Source organism: Xyrauchen texanus, chromosome 1 (assembly GCF_025860055.1).
Source record: "Xyrauchen texanus isolate HMW12.3.18 chromosome 1, RBS_HiC_50CHRs, whole genome shotgun sequence".
Classification (NCBI taxonomy): domain Eukaryota; kingdom Metazoa; phylum Chordata; class Actinopteri; order Cypriniformes; family Catostomidae; genus Xyrauchen; species Xyrauchen texanus.
This window is the reverse complement of record NC_068276.1, coordinates 12,573,746-12,597,975: the sequence shown is the minus strand read 5'-3', so window position 1 is coordinate 12,597,975 and position 24,230 is coordinate 12,573,746. Positions and strand designations below refer to the sequence as shown.

At 40.3% G+C, this 24,230-nt stretch overlaps 1 protein-coding gene across 1 annotated transcript in view; it reads right to left on the bottom strand.

Moving 5' to 3' along the window:
* Positions 1-24,230, bottom strand: part of LOC127647336 (synaptotagmin-7-like) — a 223,042-nt gene that overhangs the window by 58,834 nt on the left and 139,978 nt on the right. Inside the window, exon 5 of the mRNA XM_052131520.1 lies at positions 21,911-22,030. Within this exon, the coding sequence (XP_051987480.1) occupies positions 21,911-22,030 (120 nt within the window). The remainder of the gene's footprint in view (positions 1-21,910; positions 22,031-24,230) is intronic.

The window sequence follows — 24,230 nt, the reverse complement described above, 5'->3', positions numbered from 1 at the left end:
GGCGGGCTTTGCCATCACCACATTCTGATTCATTTGGACAACACAACAGTAATGGTATATATATGTCACCATTACGCGCTGGCCCACATATGGCAGGCTAAACGCAAGTATGTATTTCGCCTGGTGCATCTGCTTTATTCTGTCATCAGCAAAGTCCGAGTGGACATGGAAACAGTTCTATTAATTGTGCCGAAATGGCTCAATCAGTCCTGATTTCTGGAGATGGTAGAAATACTGGACGGGCCTCCATGGGAAATACCACTGAAGAAAGATCTTCTTTCTCAAACACAAAGAACAGTTTGGCATCCCCAGCCAGATCAGTGGAGCCTACACGTGTGGCCTTTGAACAGAGCACAGCAGACGAGCCAGAATTGGCTCTGTCACTTATGAACACCATATTACAGCCCCGACTTCGGACCTAACTTGGTCCTAAAAGTGCTTGCGGTGTACTCCCTTTGAGCTTCTGGACTATGTTGAATGCGTGTGCTTTCTCTTTGGTCCGGGTCTTTCTAAACCACTGTCAAACCCAGAAAAGGCTATGTTAATAAAGTTATAACAAAGACATCCTCACTGATACAGTCACCCTGGCGTATGACTTGCAGTGTGTGAATTGCCCAATTGGTGTTAAAGTACACTAAACTAGTGTCATGGGCCCTTCATGGGCATGGACCGACAGTGTGTCCTTAAAAGACATGGGTGGTCTTCTCAAAACACATTTGCATGGTTTTACAACCTAGACATAACATCTCTGTCAAAACAAGTCCTCTCCTCGCTTGCTATTTTATTGGCCGAATATATTCTCATGCCCCTCTTTTTAAGTACAGGCTCCCTGTCACTTTACACAACTGCTTGCATTCAGACCATTGTGTTCCCAAAGTTACAGACACATCATTATTTTAATAAACTTCCTTTCCTACTGGATTCATGAAGGGGTTAATCCACACTATATGATAATAATTCATATATACACTACCGGTCAAAAGTTTTGAAACACATACTCTCATACTCATACTTTATTATATTTATTTTTAAACGGAACTATAGGAATTACATTGTGACTAATACAATTTTTAGCATCTTCAAAGTAGTCACCCTTTGCCTAGAATATGCACACCTGTACTTTTGACATTTTCTCAACCAACTTCTTGAGGTATCACCCTGGGATGCTTTTCAAACTGTTTTGAGGAGTTCCCATCTATGTTGAGTTCCATCTCACGTATTGGCTACTTTTCTTTATTATTTGGTCCAAGTCATCAATTTCAAAAAAATTGTTTCCTTTTTAATGAAATAAATTAATATGGTGGCACAGTTATATTTTTGTCTATAAAACTCATTTGAAACAGTTAAGCATACACCTTCAGATCAAAAGATTTTTAAGATCACAAGAAATATTTTAGTCAAGTGTTTCAAAAGTTTTGACCAGTAGTGTATATTCTGAGTGTTCTTCTCCTGGTTGACCATGAGGGTCATTTACTTGTAGCATACTTATGTAGAGCGGGACTTCCTATCTACATCCGTTGACCGTTGGGTGCTCAGAACTGCTTTGTTGAGCGTTCCAATTTCTCCCATTCATTTTAATAGAAGTGGCATCTCTGCTAAAAAATCTCTGGAGATGATCCAGTGTTTATCATATTACAATCCAAATTGCGAAGCCTGTCAGCATGATCCCTTCTCAAATGTTGGCCGTAGATTTCTTAACTTCTTTGCTCTGTTTGGGTGGTTTTGTACTGATCAACTATACTATTTGTTAACATTGGGTGTCATGAACTAACAATGAATTGTTCGCTGTCCCCCACTTTGCTCGATACATTTTCCTACGTTTTGTGCTTAGCCGATCTCATGCCGGCTACTGCTACACAATTATTCCCAACAAAACATTTTTAAACGAAAATTATCACTGTGATAAATTGAAGATTAAATGCAGTAAAAAGAAAATGATCACGCAATTTTGCTTCGAAAACAATTCTGTATATTTTGACTGTAGACTAAGATAACTTTAAAGAGAATCCAAATACACTTTTTTTTTTAATGGAACTAATATAGGCTCATTTGTAAAGAAAAATATAATTTGTTATTTTTTTCTTTTGATTTTGGGGTTAAATTGACCAAGACATGATCTTGACAGGTTTTCTCTAGTGGTTCACGAACAGAACAGACATTTCTTTACTAGCACACAATGATGATGGTTCATTATACAGAAGTATATACAAATTATTACAAAATATATTATTACATTAACAGTATACAGTTGTGGCCAGAAATATTGGTATCCTTGGTAAATATGAGCAAAGAAGGCTGTGAAAAAAAAATCTGCATTGTTTATCCTTTTGATCTTTCATTCAAAAAATTCACAAAAATCTAACCTTTGATTGAAGTAAAACAATTGAATGAGGGGAAATATCTCATTATTAAATAAATATTTTTCTCCAAAACACATTGGCCACAATTACTGGCACCCCTAGAAATTATTATGAGTAAAATATATCTGAATATTCACATTAGTGCAACTGGGTGACTAGGAACATGAAATTGTTCAGCCATGACTTCATGTTTCAAAGGGGTATAAATATGAGGTAACACACAGGTAATGTTCCCTTAATCATCAATCACAGTGGGTTAGACTAAAGAATATATTTATGATGTGTGGCAAAAGGTTGTTGAGCTTCACAAAATGGGAAGTGGCTAAAAGAAAATTGCCAAAGCATTGAAAATACCCATTTCCACCATCAGGGCAACATGTTCCAATCAACTGGAAGAGGACTTGTGTCTATATTGTCTCCAAGCACAGTGAGGAGGATGGTTCAAGTGCCCAAAAATTCTCCAAGGATCACAACTGGAGAATTGCAGAAATTTGTTGGGTCTTGAGGTCAGAAAGTCTCATAAAAAATATCAGACATCACCTACATCACCACAATTTGTTTGGGAGAGTTTCAAGAAAAAAAAGCCTCTGCTCTCATCCAACAACAAACTCAAGCATCTTCAGTTTGCCAGACACTACTGGAACTTCAAATGCGACCGGATTCTATGGTCAGATGAAACAAAAAAAAATGCTTTTTGGCAGCAAACACCAGAGATGGGTTTGGCGCACAGAGATGAAGAAGTGCCCAATGCCCACAGTTAAATGTGGTGCTGGATCTTTAATGTTGTGGGGCTGTTTTTCTGCCAGAGGTCCTGCGCATCTTGTTTGGACACATGGCATCACAGACTCTATCAAATACCAACTGATAGAAAATCTAAACCTGGCTGCCTCTATCAGAAAGCTTACAATGGGCTGTGGTTGGATCTTACAGCAGGACAATGATCCAAAACAAACATCAAAATCAACACAAAGATGGTTCATTGACCACAAAATCAAGGTTCTGCCATGGCCATCCCAGTTCCCTGACCTGAACCCCATAGAAAACCTGTGGGGTGAAATAAAGAGGAGAGTCCATCAACATGGTCCTCAAAATGGAAGGATCTGGAGAGATTCTGTATGGAGGAATGGTCTCAGATCCCTTGCCAGGTGTTCTCCAAACCCATTAGGCATTATAATAGAAGAATCAAAGGGATGTTGCAAAAAGTATTGAATAAAAAGGAGCCAATAATTATGGCCAAAGCTTTTTGGAGGAAAATATGTATTTAATACAATTTGTGATTTTTTTTTTTAAATGAAAGATCAAAAGAATAAACAATGCAGATTTTTTTCACAGAATTCTTTGCTCATATTTACCAAGGGTGCCAAAAATAACTGTAAGTACCATTCAGCAATATACAAAATTATTAACATGACACTAGATGAATAGGAATAGTGAAAATTTTGGTTGTTTGTTCAATTTCAATTGTTTCATGCTTTCAGCAGCTAATATATCACAGCACAAAACAAATGTATCCTAGTTGCAAACAAACAAAGCATTTTTCTTTATCTTGCATAGTTTTGTTTAAGGTTTTAGGGGATGAGGAAATTTCAAGTATCCTGTCTGTGCTGGTCCTAGTCTAATTTGGCTAGCTTCACCAAGTGACACATTTGTGGTAAAAAAACAGAGAACTATAACGAAAATGCAGCCTAACAATGCATGATTAGTTTAATACATTTCATTTGAATATTTACTTTTTTCTGCTGACTCAATCAGAACAGATCTGCAACTAATTTTTAGGTTTCCACCCACCAGCCGAGAACCGCTAATCTAAAACACTAATGCACTGAATAAAGTAACTTAGCCCACAGTATATCCTAAACAGATACAGTCCAGTGCACTAGACCATCATCCTACATAAAAGAACTGCCGATGGCCTATCGGACACATATGTGGCGCACATTGGAGCACTGAACCATCTGACCTAGCACACATTAGCCTCTCTTCCACCCTGAACCCTGTCTCCAAACATACGGGAGAGTGTTGAAGCTGTATTTATTTCCTCTGCACTCACATGTCTGCTGGCACTAGCTTGCTAAGCCAAATACTGTCATGCATGGCCGCTCGTTATTTCCATGACACTAGGAGGGCGATGTTGAGCCGGCTCGGCCCTGCCTCTCTGGCTGAGTGCTTCCGTAGCTATCTGTGCAAGTGTGTGTGTGAATGTGAGAGGGAAATAGTGAAATGTGTGTGTGTGATTGTGTGTGTGTGTGTGTGTGTGTGTTTGACAGTGAATTAAGCTGTCCATATCAGCATGATGCTTCTCCTTAGAAATGACACACAGCGGTGAATCTGGCAACAATGAAGAGGACAGAGGTGAGGTAGATTACCAGTGAGGGGCAGGCTGGATATATGTGGGCAGTCTTCCTGAAATCCATGTCTGATCCCCTGTAAGCCTGATATTTCACCATCATTAACCTTCGGAATGACTGATTGCATTGCTGGAGCCGACCAAAGTGAGCTCAGAGATGGACTGGCTATAGCAGTGGTGGCTATTGTTTTTCAAGAGAGGGGAAGCACAGAGCATTGTTTTTGTCCCCTGATATGTTGCTCCCAAAAGCGTGATCTTACACACCCGGTCCCGTATTAGGCTAATTGAGTCTCCGTGAGGGATAAAGGTCGACTGCAGAGGATCGTGCGGGAGAGAGAGATCGTTAATGGTCATATCCGTCATGTGTGCGTTTATGTTGTCTTTTAAGTTTATCATTAAACCATTATTTATATTGACAAGCCGGTTCTCACCACCTCCTTTCCATTGACCCCTTTACACTGGTGCCGAAGGAGGTAGGAGAAGGAGGTATACGCCGTAGTAGAGTTCTCGCCACTACGTCCACCCCAACGGAGCAGCCGCGGCCATCTGCCGGGGGACGAGGAGCCCAGCCGCCTGAAAGAGGACGATGGCCGCCGACCGCGAGTGGAGAAGGGGCTCCTAACCGACCGCCTGGAGCGGTCAGGGCCGCTGCCAGGGGTGGAGGAGTTCCCTACCAGCCGCTGAAACGCGGCAGGGTTTAAGACCGCCGACCACGTGCGGGGAGGGGTTCACTGCCGACCGCCTGGAGCGAGAGAACCGCTGCCAGGGGCGGGGGAGACCCCTTCTGTTCCCCGAGAACACGGCGGGGCATTCCGTAGGCCAGGGGCTGGAGGACTGCCTCTGATCCGCCTGGAGAGGCACGGCTGTCGTCCGATAGAGGGTGGAGGAGTGGCCGAGGAACAAGCTGTGGCGTATCGGAGAACTGCTGAGTAAGATTTTTTTTTTCATCTCTCTCTCCTCTCCTCTCACTGTCGCTCTGCGTTGGCCTTTTCCTTCTTTTAAATTTGACAGTTTTTTGGGGGGGTACTACACTGTTACAGGAAGTACCCCCCCCATTTTAATTATTTCTGTTTCCCTCCCCTTGTCCCCTCCCTCGTCCAGGTAGATGGGGATGACCTGCCAGCAGACTAGACTTAAAGCACGCCCTCCCCCGGGGGGGGGTGTACGTCAGGCCGGGGGCTCCCCAGCCTGAGAGAACGAGGGAGGAATGTGGCAGGGTGGAGACATGATCCTACACAAACGGTCCCGTATTAGGCTAATTGAGCCTCCGTGAGGTATAGAGGTCGACTGCAGAGTATCGTGCGGGAGAGAGAGATCGTTAACGGACATGTCCGTCATGTGTGTGTTTATGTTGTCTTTTAAGTTTATCATTAAACCATTATTTATATTGACAAGCCGGTTCTCGCCTCCTCCTTTCCATTGACCCCTTTACAAACGTGTTTTGGCAAAATGCATATATATCTGCACGTGTGTCTCCGAGACACCACTAAACTCTAAGAGCTCAACAGCGGTGCTTACATTTCATACTGTATACTGTCAATCATGTACATCACCGTTTCAATTATTGGCCTTTTGTTGCAAAGTCCCCCCATTTGAGACCTCTTCTAATCATAAAGATAATTAAATTGATTGTAAGCTCAATGTCCAATTGGAAATCATATGAAGAGCCAATGCCAATAGAGCTCAAGAAGCTCCTATTGAAGTTCCACAGAAAACCATGGTGTCCAGGTGGGACCCCAAATTATGTGTTTAGAGCCTCTCATCCAATGAATATTGATCTTTACTCATCTATAATCTAATGGTACAGGCACCTGCTGTACACTCCCATTAATGCACGGCTTTTATAGCACACTAGAGGCCACACATCCATTGTCTACTATGGAGATATTTATGTGGAAAAGGCATACTGCGCTGCTACTACTACGAACAAACAGCACGATAGCAATGTTTGATCATAATTGACACTTCTCTAAAATATTGAAATGTGCAAAGAATAATATGTAATTTATGTTCAAATTGTCATTGCCACATTTCTTTAAGGGAAGCCGTGCTTCCTGTGCAGTCTTAATGCAATCACCACTGGGTCGTAGGGAGCACCAGGTGGGCCGGCTGTTGAAAATACATTTCTATACAATGCAAATAAACAAAGATTTAATGGGTAAAATGTTCAGACATTGTTATGTCAGCCCATTTAAGACGCAGTGGCGGATCCTCATATAGCCTCAATGTTCTTTAGTTCCAAAACAGTTTTATGCAATTGCGCCAGCTTAAAGTGTTCATCCGCTGCTCACATTGAGAACTAAATACCACACAGTACAGGTCAAGTTAATCAAGCCAGTAAAATAACAAAATAATGGCTGTCAAATATGCCCCTAACTGCTTTATTGAAAAGTTAAATTGTTCACGCAGGATTTGAACTTTTGTCTGTGTAATTTCTTTACTCTTTCACCACAAGAACATTTAAACTGTAATGTGAAAATGGCTATTTTCTTTTACTTTTTCAGTATTTAAGTATGATGAACATCCATATGTGGGTGTTTCTTCAACTTTGGGCAATTTCATGTCCCAGAGGTTGACCTTTAATAAAACTGACATTTAAGGAGGCCTTCATCAGTTATATTTGGTACCTTTCAAGTTACATTTATATATAGATTTTACTCTTTGAGCCTTGTCCCTGAAACAGACGTTCAATATTAAACTATGAAAATATGTACAGTGCATCTGAAAGTATTCACAGCGCTTCACTTTTTCCCACATTTTGTTATGTTACAGCCTTATTCCAAAATTGATTAAATTAATAATTTTCCTCAAAATTCTACAAACAATACCCCATAATGACAATGTGAATATCTGTTTGAAATCTTTGCAAATGTATATATAAAAAAAAAAATCACATGTACATAAGTATTCACAGCCTTTGCTCAATACTTTGTTGAAGCACCTTTGGCACCAATTACAGCCTCAAATCTTTTTATGTATGATGCTACAAGCTTGGCACACCTATTTTTGGGCAGTTTCTCCCATTCTTCTTTGCAGGAGCTCTCAAGCTCCATCAGGTTGGATGGGGAGCATTGGTGCACAGCCATTTTGAGATCTCTCCAGAGATGTTCAATCGGTTCAAGTCTGGGCTCTGGCGGGCCACTCAAGGACATTCACAGAGTTGTCCTGTAGCCACTCCTTTGTTATCTTGGCTGTGTGCTTGGCAGGGTCATTGTCCTGTTGGAAGATAAACCTTCGCCCCAGTCTGAGGTCCAGAGCGCTCTGGAGCAGGTTTTCATCAAGGATGTCTCTGTACATTACTGCATTCATCTTTCCCTAGATCCTGACTAGTCTCACAGTTCCTGCCACTGAAAAACATCCCCACAGCATGATGCTGCCAACACCATGCTTCACTGTAGGGATGGTATTGGCCAGGTGATGAGTGGTGCCTGGTTTCCTCCAGACACAACGCTTGACATTCAGGCCAAAGAGTTAAATCTTTTGTTTCTCATGGTCTGAGAGTCCTTCAGGTGCCTTTTTGGCAAACTCCAGGTTGGCTGTCATGTGCCTTTTACTGAGGAGTGGCTTCTGTCTGGCCACTCTACCATACAGGCCTGATTGGTGGAGTGCTGCAGAGATGGTTGTTCTTCTGGAATGTTCTCCTCTCTCCACAGAGAAATGCTGGAGCTCTTTGAGAGTGACCATCAGGTTCTTGGTCACCTCCCTGACTAAGGCCCTTCTCCCCCGATTGCTCAGTTTGGCAGGGCAGCCAGCTCAAGAAGAGTCCTGGTGGTTCTAAACTTCTTCCATTTACAGATGATGGAGGCCACTGTGCTCATTGGGACCTTCAATGCTGCATAAATGTTTCCGTATCCTTCCCCAGATCTGTGCCTCGATACAATCCTGTCTCGGAGGACTACAGACAATTCCTTGGACTTCATGGCTCGGTTTGTGCTCTGGCATGCACTGTTAACTGTGGGACCTTATATAGACAGGTGTGTACCTTTCCAAATCATGTCCAATCAACTGAATTTACCACAGGTGGACTCAATCAAGTTGTAGAAACATCTCAAGGATGATCAGTGGAAACAGGATGCAGCTGAGCTCAAGTTTGAGTGTCATGGCAAAGGCTGTGAATACTTATGTACATGTGATTTTTTTGTTTTTTATTTGTAATAAATTTGCAAAGATTTCAAACAAACTTCTTTCACGTTGTCATTATGGAGTATTGTTTGTAGAATTTAAATAATTAATTTAATCAAGCTGCAACATAACAAAATGTGGAAAAAGTGAAGTGCTGTGAATATTTTCCGGATGCACAGTATATGAAAGATCAATATTTATTGTGTGAAAATAATTCTACAGTATACATTTTACAAATATTATGACTGATGCACAGTTGTGGCATCATTTCAACAACACCAAACTTTTTTTTTTTTTTAAGTACTTCTTGACCAAGGTGACAAAAATATATGTGAGGAGCATGCTTGAGATGAAATATAAGACAAGTGATGTTTGAAGAAAACAAAGAAAATTCATGGTAAATATCACTTATATTATTGGATGTAATTTGCAATCAAGTGGTAATTTTGCTAAATTATGCAAAAAGTGTGAAAATGTTATTTAATTGTGTGTATTTAGGATGTATAAAATGTTAGTTATAAAATAGCCTTAGCAAGACAAAGGAGTCCACTGGAGGCCAAAAGCTGAGATTTTGCTATTATGGAAAGAAATTGGTACTTTTATTCACCAAAGTGTGGCATTCAACTGATCACAATGTATAGTCAGGACATTAATAACATGAAACATTATTATTCAAATTTGAAAAACATTTTAAGAATTTCTTAAACTACTTCTAGTTGTCAGTTTGTCTACATACTCAGGTGACATTTCGCCCCACACTTCCTGTAGCACTTGCCATAGATGTGGCTGTCTTGTCGGGCACCTGACAGTCTAGCTGATTCCACAAAAGCTCAATGGGGTTAAGATCCATAACACTCTTTTCCAATTATCTGTTGTCCAATTTCTGTGTTTCTTTCTTTAACTTTTCTTTTTGGTTTTCTGTTTCAAAAGTGGCTTTTGCTTTGCAATTCTTCCCATAAGGCCTGCACCCCTGAGTCTTCTCTTTACTGTTATACACGAAACTGGTGTTGAGCGGGTAGAATCAGTAGCGGATTTAGGTATAGGCGACATGGACAAGCACCCAGGGCGGCATCTTGCCGGCATAGTTTGGAATAGTGACATTTGTGCAATCAGTTTTCTATCGCTCATTTGCACATCACGTCAATGATATCATGTCATCGTGTGGGACTGTGGGTCAATTAACCTTGTTGGAGTGGGTGACCTGATTCTATTTTTTTTTTTTTTGTGAGCTAGGCTGGCTACTACCTGGGAAGTTCTCCTACTCAGAAGTACGAGATGGGGAGGGGGGTGGGGGTAGTTCAGGTCTAACCACTGGAAGCCCGAGGTAGGGGGAGCGGGGGAATCTATCAAATAGAGCACCTCTAACTTTGTATAGTAATAATGAAAATAAGTCACACTACAAAACGTTACAAAATAAAACACAATTCATTCATAATATTGCATTTTTTTCTGGTTTGTGTGAAATCGTTAAGAATAATATAAAACTAGACAGTCTGCACACCCCCAAGGTGAATTGGTTTAGTCTTGATTGGTTGACAGTAGTTATTATTGATGCTCGAGAACCAAATCAACACAAATGGATAAGAAAAGGTCTAAGCCATCAGGTGCCCAGTTTAGGAAAAATGGGGTTAACATTTTTTATAAGTGTGTTTTTCTATTTGTGTCTTTGTGTGATATAGGATTTGTACAATTTAGTTTTATTTGTGTGTTTTTTGTTAGCAATAGGGTAATAATTTTATCTATATACTACAATTTGTTTCTATTTGTCTTTGTTACTTCTTCTTTTTGATATTTATGAGTCTTCTTTTTTTATATTTTAATATGTATATAGTTGTTATACATAAAGTGGTTCACCCAGGGCACCATACAAGCTAGAACCGCCATTGGGTAGAATTCAATGACACTGTCAGGCATCGATTTCTCAAACTAGAGACTCTGATTTACTTATATTCTTGTTTAGTTGTACATCTGGGCCATCCACATCTCTTTCTGTCCTTTTTGGAGCCAGTTGTCCTTTATCTTTGAGTTTTTTGGCAATTTCAAGCATGTTATACCCTTCATTCCTCAAAACAACGAGTTTCTATAAAAAGCTGTTCCTTTTTTGCCATTTTTGACCTAATATTAACCTTAAGACATACCAGTCTACTGCATACTGTGGCAACTAAAAAAAACACAAATACAATGTTAAGCTTCAGTTAACACCTTGGTAGCAAGTAGCGCTGGCAGCAACTGGGGAACGGCCTCCGTGGCTGGAAGCACTGGCAGCGACTGGAGAACGGCTTCCGTGTGTAGCAGGGGTACAGTGGCAGAGCAGGAGCCCTTCTCCTTCTCCTCTTCTGGACAGCTGGGAGCACTGCTGTGGGAACGGCCTCTGTGGACAAGGAAGCTGGCACTGGGATGGCCGAGGCTTCAGACACTGGCTCTGGGACGGACGAGGCTTCAGGACTCGTTGAACATGGAAGGCGTGGGCGCTGGCTCATTGACCCTGGCAGGCGTGGGTGCTGGCTTGTTGACCATGGCAGGCGTGGACGCTAACTCATTGACCGTGGCAGACGTGGGCGCTAGATTGTTGACCATGGCGGACGTGGGTGCTGGCAGCATCATTGAATTACTGCCATACCCCACAGTATAGAGGGAGAATGTGAGCTTCAAAGCATAGTCAATGAAGTCCACCAAGAAAAGCACACATCTGTCTCCTGGCAGACAGGATTTCACAGGCTCATTAAGTCCGAAATGATAGAAGTCCTTGAGTTCAATATCTCCCCATTTGAGAACTTGGGCGAGACCGCAGAACTGCTCGGTATATTGCCTGTTGGTCCTCTCTCCTTGTTTTAGAGCAACCAGTTGAAAAGCCACTAGATCCATAGTCTTGATCAGTTCTTCTGTAACGATTTGCAGAAATGAGGCGAGAGAAGGAGGATCTTTGTGCAAGCTTTTTAATAAAAACTAGAATATACATAAATAAATAAATAACTCAAGACACGACCACAGAACAAACTGTTACATCCATGTTCCATGTTCCATCCATTTAGTGGCTGCTAGGGCAAATGTCCTATATGTTACAGTCACTCACGGGATATTTTAGTTTTTGGCGTCATTCTGAGTAAATTCTAGATACTGTTGTGTGTGAAAACCAGCCGCCTGGCACCAACAATTATTCATGCGATTATCTAATCTGCCAATCATGTGGCAGCAGTGCAGTGCATAAAATCATGCAGATATGGGTCAGGAGCTTCAGTTAATGTTCACATCAACCATCGAAATGGGGAAAGAAATGCAATCTCAGTGATTTGGACTGTGGCATGATTGTTTGTGCCAGATGGGCAGGTTTGAATATTTCTGTAACTGCTGATCTCCTGGAATTTTCCCGCACAATAGTCTCTAGAATTTACTCAGAATGGTGCCAAAAACAAAAAAGATCCTGTGAGCGACAATTCTGTGGAATGAAACGCCTTGTTGTTATATAATAACAATAAGGAAATATTTATAATATATATAATTATAATATATATATATATATATATATATATATATATATATATATATATATATATATATATATATATATATATATATATATTATTTTTTTTCTACTAACAATGTTCAACAGTGTACAGCATGTACTTGCATCACAGGGATTTGCATCATTTTTCTCATTTTTTCTGAAAGTTTCTACTGCATCTCAAATTCTGCTTTTTGTTCAATAGATTTCCATGGTGGAACTGGAATTTGTTATATATAATACATTATATATATATATTTTTTTTTATATAATACATATATAGTGTGATAGTGTGAAAAATGTTTAAATGAGAGTTTACTTTGTAGAAGTCCACAGTGCCCAAACTAGATAGAACAATCGGCATTGATTTGTACTACATGCATGTGTGATACATATAGTGATTGCATGGTTTGAGCTGTGATGAGCTGGAACAGGTTCTGAGAAGATAATATTTTTTGTCATTGGTGGTCATTTTTGTCTCAGACCACCCCTACCTGAACTGAAACTATGGGAACTTAATATTATCACTATCTTAAATTGCTTAGATGAGACTTGAACATAATAAAAAGATGGTCAGATCAATTTAAGATCAATTTCTCCTGCAATTTGCTCAACAAAGGCTCAATATCTAGGAATCATCACTTGTAAACAGTCTCATGTGTACCAATCAGTGTGCCTTCACTACAATGATTTTAGCACCATGGTCAGCAGACAAATAAAAAGCACAAGACTGGAACACCAAGCTGGGAAAACAACACACACCTCAACACACTTCAAATCCATTATATCAAGATGCAGTCAAGGCCCCAGTGTCCCAGTTCAGGGACAATCTTGCAAAGGAAAGCTCTTTTGTTCTCTCTCACTTCTCTCCAAAGACACAGACTAAAGCAAAACCGGGAAGCCCTGCTGTAGTCTCACAAGCCAGACTTTTATCTAAAGGCATAAAGGCTGGTACATGTTGTAGCTTATTCTAGCCAAGAATTGGCGAGTTAAGCCTGCTGAACACTTACACTTGCACTCGCTTGGGCTTTTATTTCTACTATCAGGGTAACAGCAACTTCTCTGATTAGTGGATCTCTCTTCAGAATGTAGACATACTTCATAAGGAATTCTGAATTTTGTTTTGGCATGTTGATTACATTCAATTGCTGTGCAGTAACCCTGTAGGAATGTGGTCCAAAAATTCTGACAGACAGAACTCGGAGGCTAAGATTCATCACAATAAATCGGCCATCAGAAGACAATCTGTGGGTGGTCCATGGGAAGTTGTCTGAGCCTGAGACTTGTGCAGCCTAAGCTGCTGGTTACAATGACTCCTTTCCTACTTGTGTCATAAGAGCACCGCCACACTTGTCTAAAGGAACATGCTTCCTCCGTATATTATTAGGTCAATTGATGAGACTAGATGGACAGCACTGGCCAACTGTTCAGGGTGTTTCCCTGGCTTCAGCCCGAGGCTCCAGCAACCCCTGCTACCCTACACAGGATAAGTGAGTATTGAAAATGGATGAATCATTGGCAGTTTGCTCCAGTCTAGTTGTTGTGTGATCCAGAACACACATCTTTTCTCTATTTAGTGAGTGTACTTGGTCAAAAAAATGGCATGCACTCCACTTCGGTCCACTGCCCATGCAGTTAAATCAGAACTAAAATGCAATGGAATTTTCTGATATATATCTACCAATATGCAGTAGTAATTTAGCTTGTTTTTTTTAGTTGTTTACGCAGACAGGTTTTGACCCTGGGACTGCTCGCATCAAAAGCAAGAATCATACCACTGGAATAACACATGCTGTAATATCAGAAATGCATCTGATATTGATACAGATGCATTTCACATATTGTGTGTCCACCAGCGAGCGATATGGCTGGGGTGTTATGCTGATGTATGGCTTGTTTTTGAAATAGATTGATTTGGTGGGGCTCCTGGGCAGTGAAGCCAGTCGATGGAGAGGCTTCGGGGTGCTGTTTCATTGTGATTAATTTCAACCTGGTCCTGGGAGGGTGGGGCATAAGAGAACGTAGAAGCGTGAGGGTAAAGGAACATGATTATTTTAACACAGGCAGTACAAGCATTTTGATGAAGAGCTCTGGTATCAGGTGAGCAGGTTGAGACCATCTGAGAGAGAATATTACATACTGCTCGTCACATTTTTATTCTCAGTCAAGTTAGTGTCTCGGATGTTTCCTTTGACCAAAGCTGTCTCATCTTGTTCCCTATTCACCTTTTTAGTGAATCAGTATATAGTGAAAGCAAATTCGAAGACTTGCAAGGAAGCTGATGCACTAAACATTGGGTCACTGATGCACTCAATCACCTGACATGATTACAAGGTCACGCTTTAAAATTACATCTGGAATTGACTGAATTGTGAAAAGCACAAAGAAGAGCAGAGGGAGAAAAAGTACAAGGGATTGGTGACATCATCAAAAAAGGAAAGTAGTTTAGAGATGGAGCAAGTTACAGTAATATATTTTGATAAAAGTGAGTAAGTAAACTTTACTCAGCTCAGTGAGTAAAGACGCTGACTACCACCCCTGGAGTTTGCGAGTTCGAATCCCAGGGTGTGCTAAATGACCAAATTGGCCTGGTTGCTAGGGAGGGTAGAGTCACATGGGGTTACTTCCTCCTGGTCGCTAAAATGCTGTTCGCTCTCGATGGGGTGCATGGTGAGTTGTGCGTGGATGCCGCGGTCGATGGCATGAAGCCTCCACATGCGCTATGTCATGCTGCGGTGGATGGCATGAAGCCTCCACATGCGCTATGTCATGCCGCAATGGATGGCATGAAGCCTCCACATGCGCTATGTCTCCACGGTAACGCACTCAAAAAGCCATGTGAAAAGATGCGTGGGTTAATGGTCTCAGATGTGAAGGCCACTACGCCACCACGAGGACTTAGAGTGAATTGGGAATTGGGCATTCCAAATTGGGGATTAAAAGGGGAGAAAAAATATATAATATGTGCACAGATGAAACATACACCAATGAAATGTGCATTAAGAAAGTACATTTTTGAAGAAGATTTTGATTTCAAGTTGACTTGTTGAACATCAACATGGTATGTTGGAACCATGGCCTATAGTGGTTAGCGCATATCTTCCAGACATGTTCATTTGAATCCAGCCTGACATGATCAATAAAAAGCAGCAAAAAATAACACAGTTTGTGATTTCTAGTTTATGTGTTATATAATCATCTCTCTATATTCCTTTCAATGAGTGCCTGCTGACAGGCCAAGGGCTGGGTGGGTGTGACCCTACAGTTACCCTAGTGACAGTAGCCTGGCCACTGAGTGGAATGATTGAAGGCAGTTATTAGTAGAGCAAGGACACTCTCCATGGTGACCATTCCAGACAGACCCCGGAGGGCCAGAGTTGAGCTTTGATCACAGTCTGATGCTTTGACAGGCACCCTACCCACAGAGAGCAAGACAGCAAAAGAGAAAGAAACAAAGAGAAACAGAGAGAGAGAGAGAGAGAGAGAGAGAGAGAGAGAGAGAGAGAGAGAGAAAGAAAGAAAGAGATCTTTTTTGCACTTGGTATGAATGCATTCTGAGCTCGCAAAAGTTAACTGCTATTAATGATGTATAATCTGCATCTTTGCATGCACCCGTTGACAGTTATTATAATATAATGCATTTCTAGCAGCTTGTTGTCTCAGAAAGCACTTTGCATGCTTCACACCTCTTGCAACATATTTTCAGCAGACAAACAGAAGTGCTTGAAAAGTTTTGGGGGTAAATCCCAAGGGAAACATACTTAAAAAACAGTAAACAGTGACACAGTTGCTGCTAGTTCTCAAAGAGGTACTCACATTGATCACAAAGAGAATCATCATGTTGCTACCCTGCACCCTACTCATTCAGCCGAATTACTGACAAGCACTGACAAGCACCATCCCCATCAGACGTTTTTGCATCATTTCAACTATGGTCAACATTCCTTCTAGTGGCTCAAGCAACATCTGAGTCTCGGGTTCTGGTCTCATAGAAACCAAGAAGTAATCACATTCATGTAAGCAATGATGAGTGTGATTCACAGGATGCATTTTCACTCTAAAATAAAATTTTTACACCACTGATGGTTAGGTTTAGGGTTAGAATTTGGGTTAGGGGTACAGTTAAAAAAATATACTTTTGATTGTATTACATCATAGTAACAATGTGCCACTATGTGTATATTTCACCCAGAGACTGGAGCTCACATGTGCTCAGACGTTTTATAGCACTTCCAGCTTCGGCTATTGGGGGTAGTGATTGAAGCATAATCTGATTTCAGGAGCAAAACTTTCATCCTGTGATGTGAAGTTCATAAACGTACCACAGTTCAGACCCAAAAGTACAATGTGAAAAAAGACCTGGGGTCAGTGATGGGGCTTTCCCTGTTGTTATACTTCACCCCAAAGGTGTTAAATAGGGGCTCAGGTCTGGGTTTTGTGTAGGCCAGTCAAGTTCTTACACAATAGACTTATGGGGCTTTTCCACTGCACGGTACAACTCGACTCAACTCGACTCTGCTTGCTTTTTTGGGGTTTTCCACTGTGGATAGTACTTGGTACCTGATTTTTTAGTAGCACCTCGGCCGAGGTTCAAAGCGAGCCGAGCCGATACTAAATGTGATGTCAAAATCCTGCAGATCACTGATTGGTCAGGGAGACTCGTCACTACCAGCGTCACTGGATTTACAACACATCAACCCGCTAGTTTTAAAGTTAGTAACAGAGATAGCAGTATCATTTGATCACGCAAATTGTGAAAAAAGAAATGGCTGTGTGCAAAACCACGCCGTGGTCAATAAACGAGGTGCAGGTGGTCCACTCGTTAGCGATGAGCGAAACGAAAATGTCTCTCAGGAAGTGTCCCAGCTGTTGGCCGCACAGGGCTACCACAGTAACCTACGTACCAACAGTGTAGGGAAAAGTAAAAAAAAATACAAATAAACGTGACTACAGAACCATAAAGGAAAAGTGAAAGTGGTTTGACCGAATGGACGCTATCTAAACCGATAAGCAATGGAAGGGAGTGTGCCCTGGACTCAGCCACAATGGAGGATGGTATGTTTTGTTATGTTAACTCTATACTCTGCTTGAAAGCTTCACTTTATTTAGTTGACCAGTTACTGGAAGCTTGCTTCTAAAACAACCAGGACAATTTAACTGTTAATCACCATGCAACAACTGCTTTAAGCAGCACAATGAGCTAGTAGCTAACAGCTAGCATTTGTGTTATTGTTTTAGTCAGTTTGTGTCATGTTTAAGATGATGTCACAGCAGTAGAGGCGGCACAACTCTGACGATAAGCCTATAATCCCACCCACGTTGAGATGGCGATAAACTGCAGTGGAAAAGAAAGCTCAGAAACGTAAAGCGAGTAGAGTTGAGGTGAGTCGAATTGTAAAGTGCATTGGACAAGTGCCATTAGTAACCCAATTCTTAATGGATCTGACTTTGTGCACAGGGCATTGTTATGCTGGAACAGAAAAGGGTCACTCCAAACTGTTAGAAGCACAGAACTCTCTAAAATGTCACTGTATGGTGTATCGTTAAGATTTGTTTTCACTGGAATTATTGGAATCGCCATACGAGTTAACTAGATGATATTGTTCACATACTATTAGCCAAATAGAGTGCCTAGGTACTGTAGACCGCAAGACAGCTCGCTTGGTCTAGAACAAGATATAAATCCCAGAATAGACATTCCAAGGCACAGAAATTCTTCAGAGTGATTGTACACAGTCTTCGGAAACAATCAGTGGGCGTGGCCTGTTGATGCTCGCCAAGACATGCGGGCCAACCCTCCTTCATAGATATCTCATGTAAGATGTGACTGGTTCTCTGGTATCTTGTTCTGTGTTGCCTCAGGCAGCCATGTGTTACATTTATGTTATTATATTTCCTTTAAAATGTCTAATACGTCAACATAAGGCAGAACGACAGGCCGTTGAGAGGCAAACTTCCTTCGAGGATAAATGACTGTGGTTGTTAATAGCTTTGTGGAAAACAATAGCTGAGGGCAGTGGGCTTCTAACACACTCTTGCATGAGGAAGGACTGCTGTGTTGCAAAATGGCAGGTCGGAGCTAGTCAACACTTCCGAAGACTCCAAGGTTCCCATGGGATGGGATTAGATTTGTTTCAGCACTGGACAAAATGTATTATTTGTAGGCAGGAGTGGGCAGTATTACTAAAAACTGTCATGGGAGCGGGAAGTCTTCGAGTAGTTGTTATTTTATTATCTTTTTAATAATGCATATGTGAAACAATGTTCTCAGTTCCTTATAGTGTTAGGAGGTCCAACCTACTTGTTTCAATCAATCAGTAACCCCCCATATATTGTATGTAGACACTCCCTTTCCATTAACGGGTTTGCAATTGGTATGCAATTGACTCTTCCATTAATTTCTTTGAGGGAATGTTGAAAGCATCACTCAAGCACTAATGTTGGGTGATGGGGCCTTCCTTGCTGATATAGTTCACCCCAAAGTGGTTAAATAGTGGCTCAGGTCTGGGTTTTGTGTAGGCCAGGCAAGTTTTTACACCTTAGACTTAGTAACCCAATTCTTTATGGGCCTGGCTTTGTGCACAGGGGATTTGTTTTCACTGGAATTCTTGGAATCGCCGTAGTTAACTTGAGGATATTGTTTATGATGACTTTAAATATGTATTACTATTTGTTGAAATTAATATTTACCAAGATATATAAGTGGCAAAAATGCTTAACTAATGTAACTAATGTAGGTAACTAATGTTGTCAAATACAACCTTATTGTTAAGAGTTACCGATTTATCTTCCTCAACAAACAACATGCTGCTTGCTTATGGATAGTTGTTTAAAGTGTTTAATATAGCTTACAACGTTTACGTTTACATTTGAGCAACAATGATAGATTTGTCATTTAAAGTAGGCCTAAACATGAGACGTTATCTGTGCTTTGGGATTTCATTTATTACATACCTAATTAATAAAAGCATTTATTAAATGCTTAATGGCATTTATGGTGCTTTTATGACATTATTTAGAAAAATAAGAATATGGGCACAGTGGGCACTGGGTAAAATTCAGCAGGAATGAATTCAGCAGGAAATCTGTCCTTGCACACATCTACTCTGTAGTTCAACTAGTCTGAATGTGAGAGTGTGAGCTAAATTCCTATGTATGTCTGACTATAAAGTGATGTGTATGTGTTTGTGTGGGCTGATGTGTCTTTAAAGAGTCAAGTCTTATTGTCCAGGCAGAAGCCAATGTGTGTGTTTGTGCACGATACACATCTCAGCCAGATGGAGGAGGGTGTATTTTTAGTTAGGACTACACACTCTCTTATAATGAGCACACCCCCACTGCGATCCACATCACCTTACTGAAACACAGATCACAGTTAGAGAGAGAGAGAGAGAGAGAGAGAGAGAGAGAGAGAGAGAGAGAGAGAGAGAAAAGGGATAACAAGGGGAATGTGTGATGATAGCAACAAAAAAAAAAAAAAAAAGAAAAGAAAAAGAAAGAAAGAATAAAACAAGCCAAACTGAGGCAGACAGTAGAAACAGTGGTGTAGCCAAGGGTGGGACAGGGTGGGCCAAGGCCTACCCAAATTAGACCCAGGCCCACCAAGAATATTAGAGATTATTCTTTGACTTCAAATATATATGAATAAAATAGCTAAATAAATGCATAAATTCTGATTACTGGAAGTGTGAATGAACTGTTTGAATGTGCTGCTTCTCAGTTTATAAGGAACATTTGGTAAAAAATAAAATAATAATAAATGGGTGAAAACTTGGCACATCCATTTTTATTGAGGCCCACCCAAAAGTTATTTTCTGGCTATGCCCTTACATAGAAACAAGAATAAAAAAAGATAATTCACAAGAATAAGAAAAACTTACATTAAGATTCACCAGTGTGCATCAGTATTGCTGTAATGCTCACCAAAAAATAAGTTTAGCAGGAAATAACTTGTTTTTTACCTAATAACACGTTGAAAGTTACACCTTCTCCTAACCAGACACAATGCAAGAAGATTTCTGAGACAATCTGTCTGCCACACTAGACGTGACACCGTGATGTTCACAAAAATAATTATAAATAACAATAAAAATAGAAATCAGGACAGTCAGAGGGAACAGTTTGTTTATTTAACGTAACTAATGTTCTCACTGAAGATAAGCACACTACAGCAAGCCCAGAGGGGAGAATTACACAATCACACAGATACACACAGTAAAGTTATTTTAAAGTTACTTTATGAATCGAATCCTAATTCAGTCTGTGACCATTGTTTGTGTTCATGTACTCCTGTTGGTATTGCTCTAAATGTGACAGGTAAGCGGAGAGATAGTCAGAGGGAGCCTGCCGGTTTGTGTGTGTGTGTATGTGTGTGTGTGACAGACCTCTGTATGAAGAGAGCGAGACCTCAAAGTACATCATTCGGTAGATGTGTGACACCCTCGGCAAAAGTTGAAGTCAAGTTATTCTGAACCGGACAGTGAGACGGCAGCTTCAGTATACAGTTATGAGAAAGAGTTTAGACCCATTTGTTGACCGGGCTGCCCAGAACGACGTCGCAGAAATAGAAACCATTCAAGACATACGTTGTAGAATGCCATGTCTAAACAGAAGGAAAACCTTCATTGTATTCACCTTAATTTTGCACTTTATAACACTAAACATGGTAAATGCTTAAGTCACAAAAAAAACATTTGTTTTCGCCATTATTTTGAGCTTTATAATACTTAACTTGTTAAATGCAAAGGTCACACGTTAAGGCTACCAGGAGGGATAAAGTCACTGCTACGACTCACTGACACAGTGATTGATAAAAGGCTAAGCTACACGAGGGCAACCATCGATTTTGTGATGAGTTTGGGTGGATTGAGAACTTAATTAGCAAAGAACAGACCTTGTACTTCGGAACTTACGATTTACTAACTGTTGATTTGGTCATCTCCAATTTCTGTTGACTGATGGCACCAGTGGTGCTATTTGAGAGTACGTTAGTTTGAAATAGTTTACTGTAAAACAGAAAACACACACACACACACACACACACACACACACACACACACACACACACACACACACACACACACACACACACTACAGCAGGCAATTCCTCTCTCACTGAGCTGTATCATTTTGAAACTCATTACTTTGACTGCTGACTCTCCATTTAAAGACCTTATTGAAGGGTTTGATGAACAGCAGGTGGTATAAGGGGGACTCTCAGAGAGTATTTCATTGAACAAAAATCTGTAACGCTCATGAACAGCAAATGTTTGTCCCATTAGCCCGGAAGAGAATAACTGCTATTTTCAAAAAGGGTATATCTGCAATATACAGTATATGTACATTACCCCAAATGAGGTCTTTCAAAATTGTCTAAATTAGGGACTGTTCAGACCAAACACATTCTTCCAAAAAAAAAAATATATTTAAAGTAAAAAAAGTCGCTCTTGCACGAGAGGCTGCACAAACTGCAAGATACATCACAGCGGTCAAAGATGGCCGTTTAGCACCTGTTTACATAAAAAAACGATTAAAAAACAAATATGTTTGGTGTGAATGGCTGCTTAAACAAGTTGTTACCGTTTGTCAGCTGGAGGTGTTTCCTTGCTCGGTGTTGCCTCCTGTAAGTCTGGAAGGTTGGCAAAGTCATCTTGCTCGGCCAATCCAATTGCGAGAGTCAGCACGACCATCTTGCCCTCTCTGTTACAAAACACGAAATCGGAAACATACATTCAAAGAAAGACAAATTTAGCAAACTATGTAATGATGCAGGTGGGACGAAGAACCCTTTAAAATCTAGAATAGCAAAGATCTTCAAAACAAGCTTTGGATGTTGGCTTGACAAAGCCTCGCCTGTAAGTGTAACAAACATTTAAAAAGCCTTGAAGTGTGAAGGATAGACAGACAGGCAGGTAGACAGACAAAGATCAATTTTAAAATTTTAAATAAACTAAGAATGTCACATCCAAACCACACCCACGATTAGTTTTAACCAATCATAAACGCTCTTCAACTAGCCAAATCCTCCTGCAGTAGGTCAAGAATTTCATGGTTGTGAGTGAACAGGAGAAATATCCCCACAAAACACCTTAGCAGAACAAAAATATTGATTTCATCATATTGTTTAGCCATTTGCCACCTTCACAATCATACGTTTTTGTTTGAAAACACATTTTTTTCTCAACGTTTTGGTCTTCTATCCACACTGAGAGGTTTTGTCAGCGAAAATTGAGCATTTCGAAAATGCTGTAAGTGAATACATTTTAAAATGTCATCTTCGTGTTGTAGTGTGGACAGAGAAAAGTAAGACATCTGAAAACAATGTCGTATTTGTTGTCATGTGACGCAGTCGTGAGATCCATTCAACAGGAAACAATCAAGATGGCGGTCCATGTTGTAGTGGCATTGTTGTGCCTGCTTTCCAGTTTGATAGCGTTGTTAATGATTACTTTGTTTCTTTGTGCAGCCTTTCCATTGCATTCCTTCAAAGGGAACGGGAAGCTTACTCAGAATTGCTGTCTGGTGATGGAACACCAGGACATTTGCATTTCAGACTGCACATGGACCGATGAGTTATTACATACACAGTAAGGGAATTTAAGCGTTTTCATATGTTTCACAAGCAACTTTTGGAAAATGCTTGAAAACGGCAAAATGCTGTTTTCAAATGTATCCAGATCAATGTAGACATAGTCTTGAAGCCTTTTCACCTAGTAAGTACGTCAGAATAGGCTGAATCACTGTGCTGAGTTTGGTGGACATGAATGCTAAGGATTAAAAAAAAAAACTGAAGTCTTTGTCAAGCCAACATAAATATTGAAGAAAAGGTAGGCAAAAGTTAAAACAAAAGTAAGAAAAGAAAACATTCTGGATGGACTACTGGGAACTCTTTCAACCTCACATATACCCATACACACAGTCCTGTCCTACATGTCTTCAGGTCTCTGTGGAATAACTCGTTCTTCCCTCAGACTGTTCCTGCTCTCCTGAATTATTCTTTCTTTATTATTTTTGTCCACTTCTGGCTCTGGTTCATTCTGGATCATTTTCCTTTTCTCTCCCAATGGATTCATGCCAGCCCATAAGAGCGAAAAATCATAAATGAGATCTCTTAAATATCTCAAATGTTTCTCCTAGACAGCAACCAGATTAAATAGAAAGCAAATGAGACTGGAGACTTTAGCTCATCTTCTACTTCTCAGATTTCTCCTAAGAAAAAGACTCAATTAATCTAAATTGGTCTAAATCTAAATTTTATTTCTTCAAAGAATTTTAGGACAAATATCTGCAACAAAGTAAATCCTTAAATTAATCATAATAGTTCATCATAATATAATAATAATTAAGGACTATGAAAGAGCACATTTTGAGCAATGAAACTTTCATCTGGGAGAGCTATACTTGCTAAACCTATTCACTGAATCACATACTGCAGAACTTCCCTGGTTAAAATCAGCATTTCTCATTCCATTCTACAGGATTCCAAAACTTCCACATACTAGAACAACTTTTTATTATACTTTTTATTTTATTTTTATCAACTATGATTTTTTCCTCTTCTCTCAGACTCCATTAATCAACAGATTGTATGGTAATTTACGCTCGTAAAGGATCTATCGGCAGACTGGCATGTAAAACATGCTTATGCTGGGGGGTGTGGCAGAATTAGTGAAGTGCAGAGAGCACATTAAGCCCACACACACTTGTTTATTGACTTTGCTAGGTCTAGAACATAACCCTTACAAGGGAAGCAAATGGCTTACTTTTGAGCCATTGATTGTAAATGTTATATAGGGTCTTAAAAAGAGATACATTCAAAGTGTGAACTCGACTCGGGACTCCTGCTGTATTGGAGGCTGATCTGCAGATAGTGCCACCTCAAAAACAAGAGTGGTAAGGT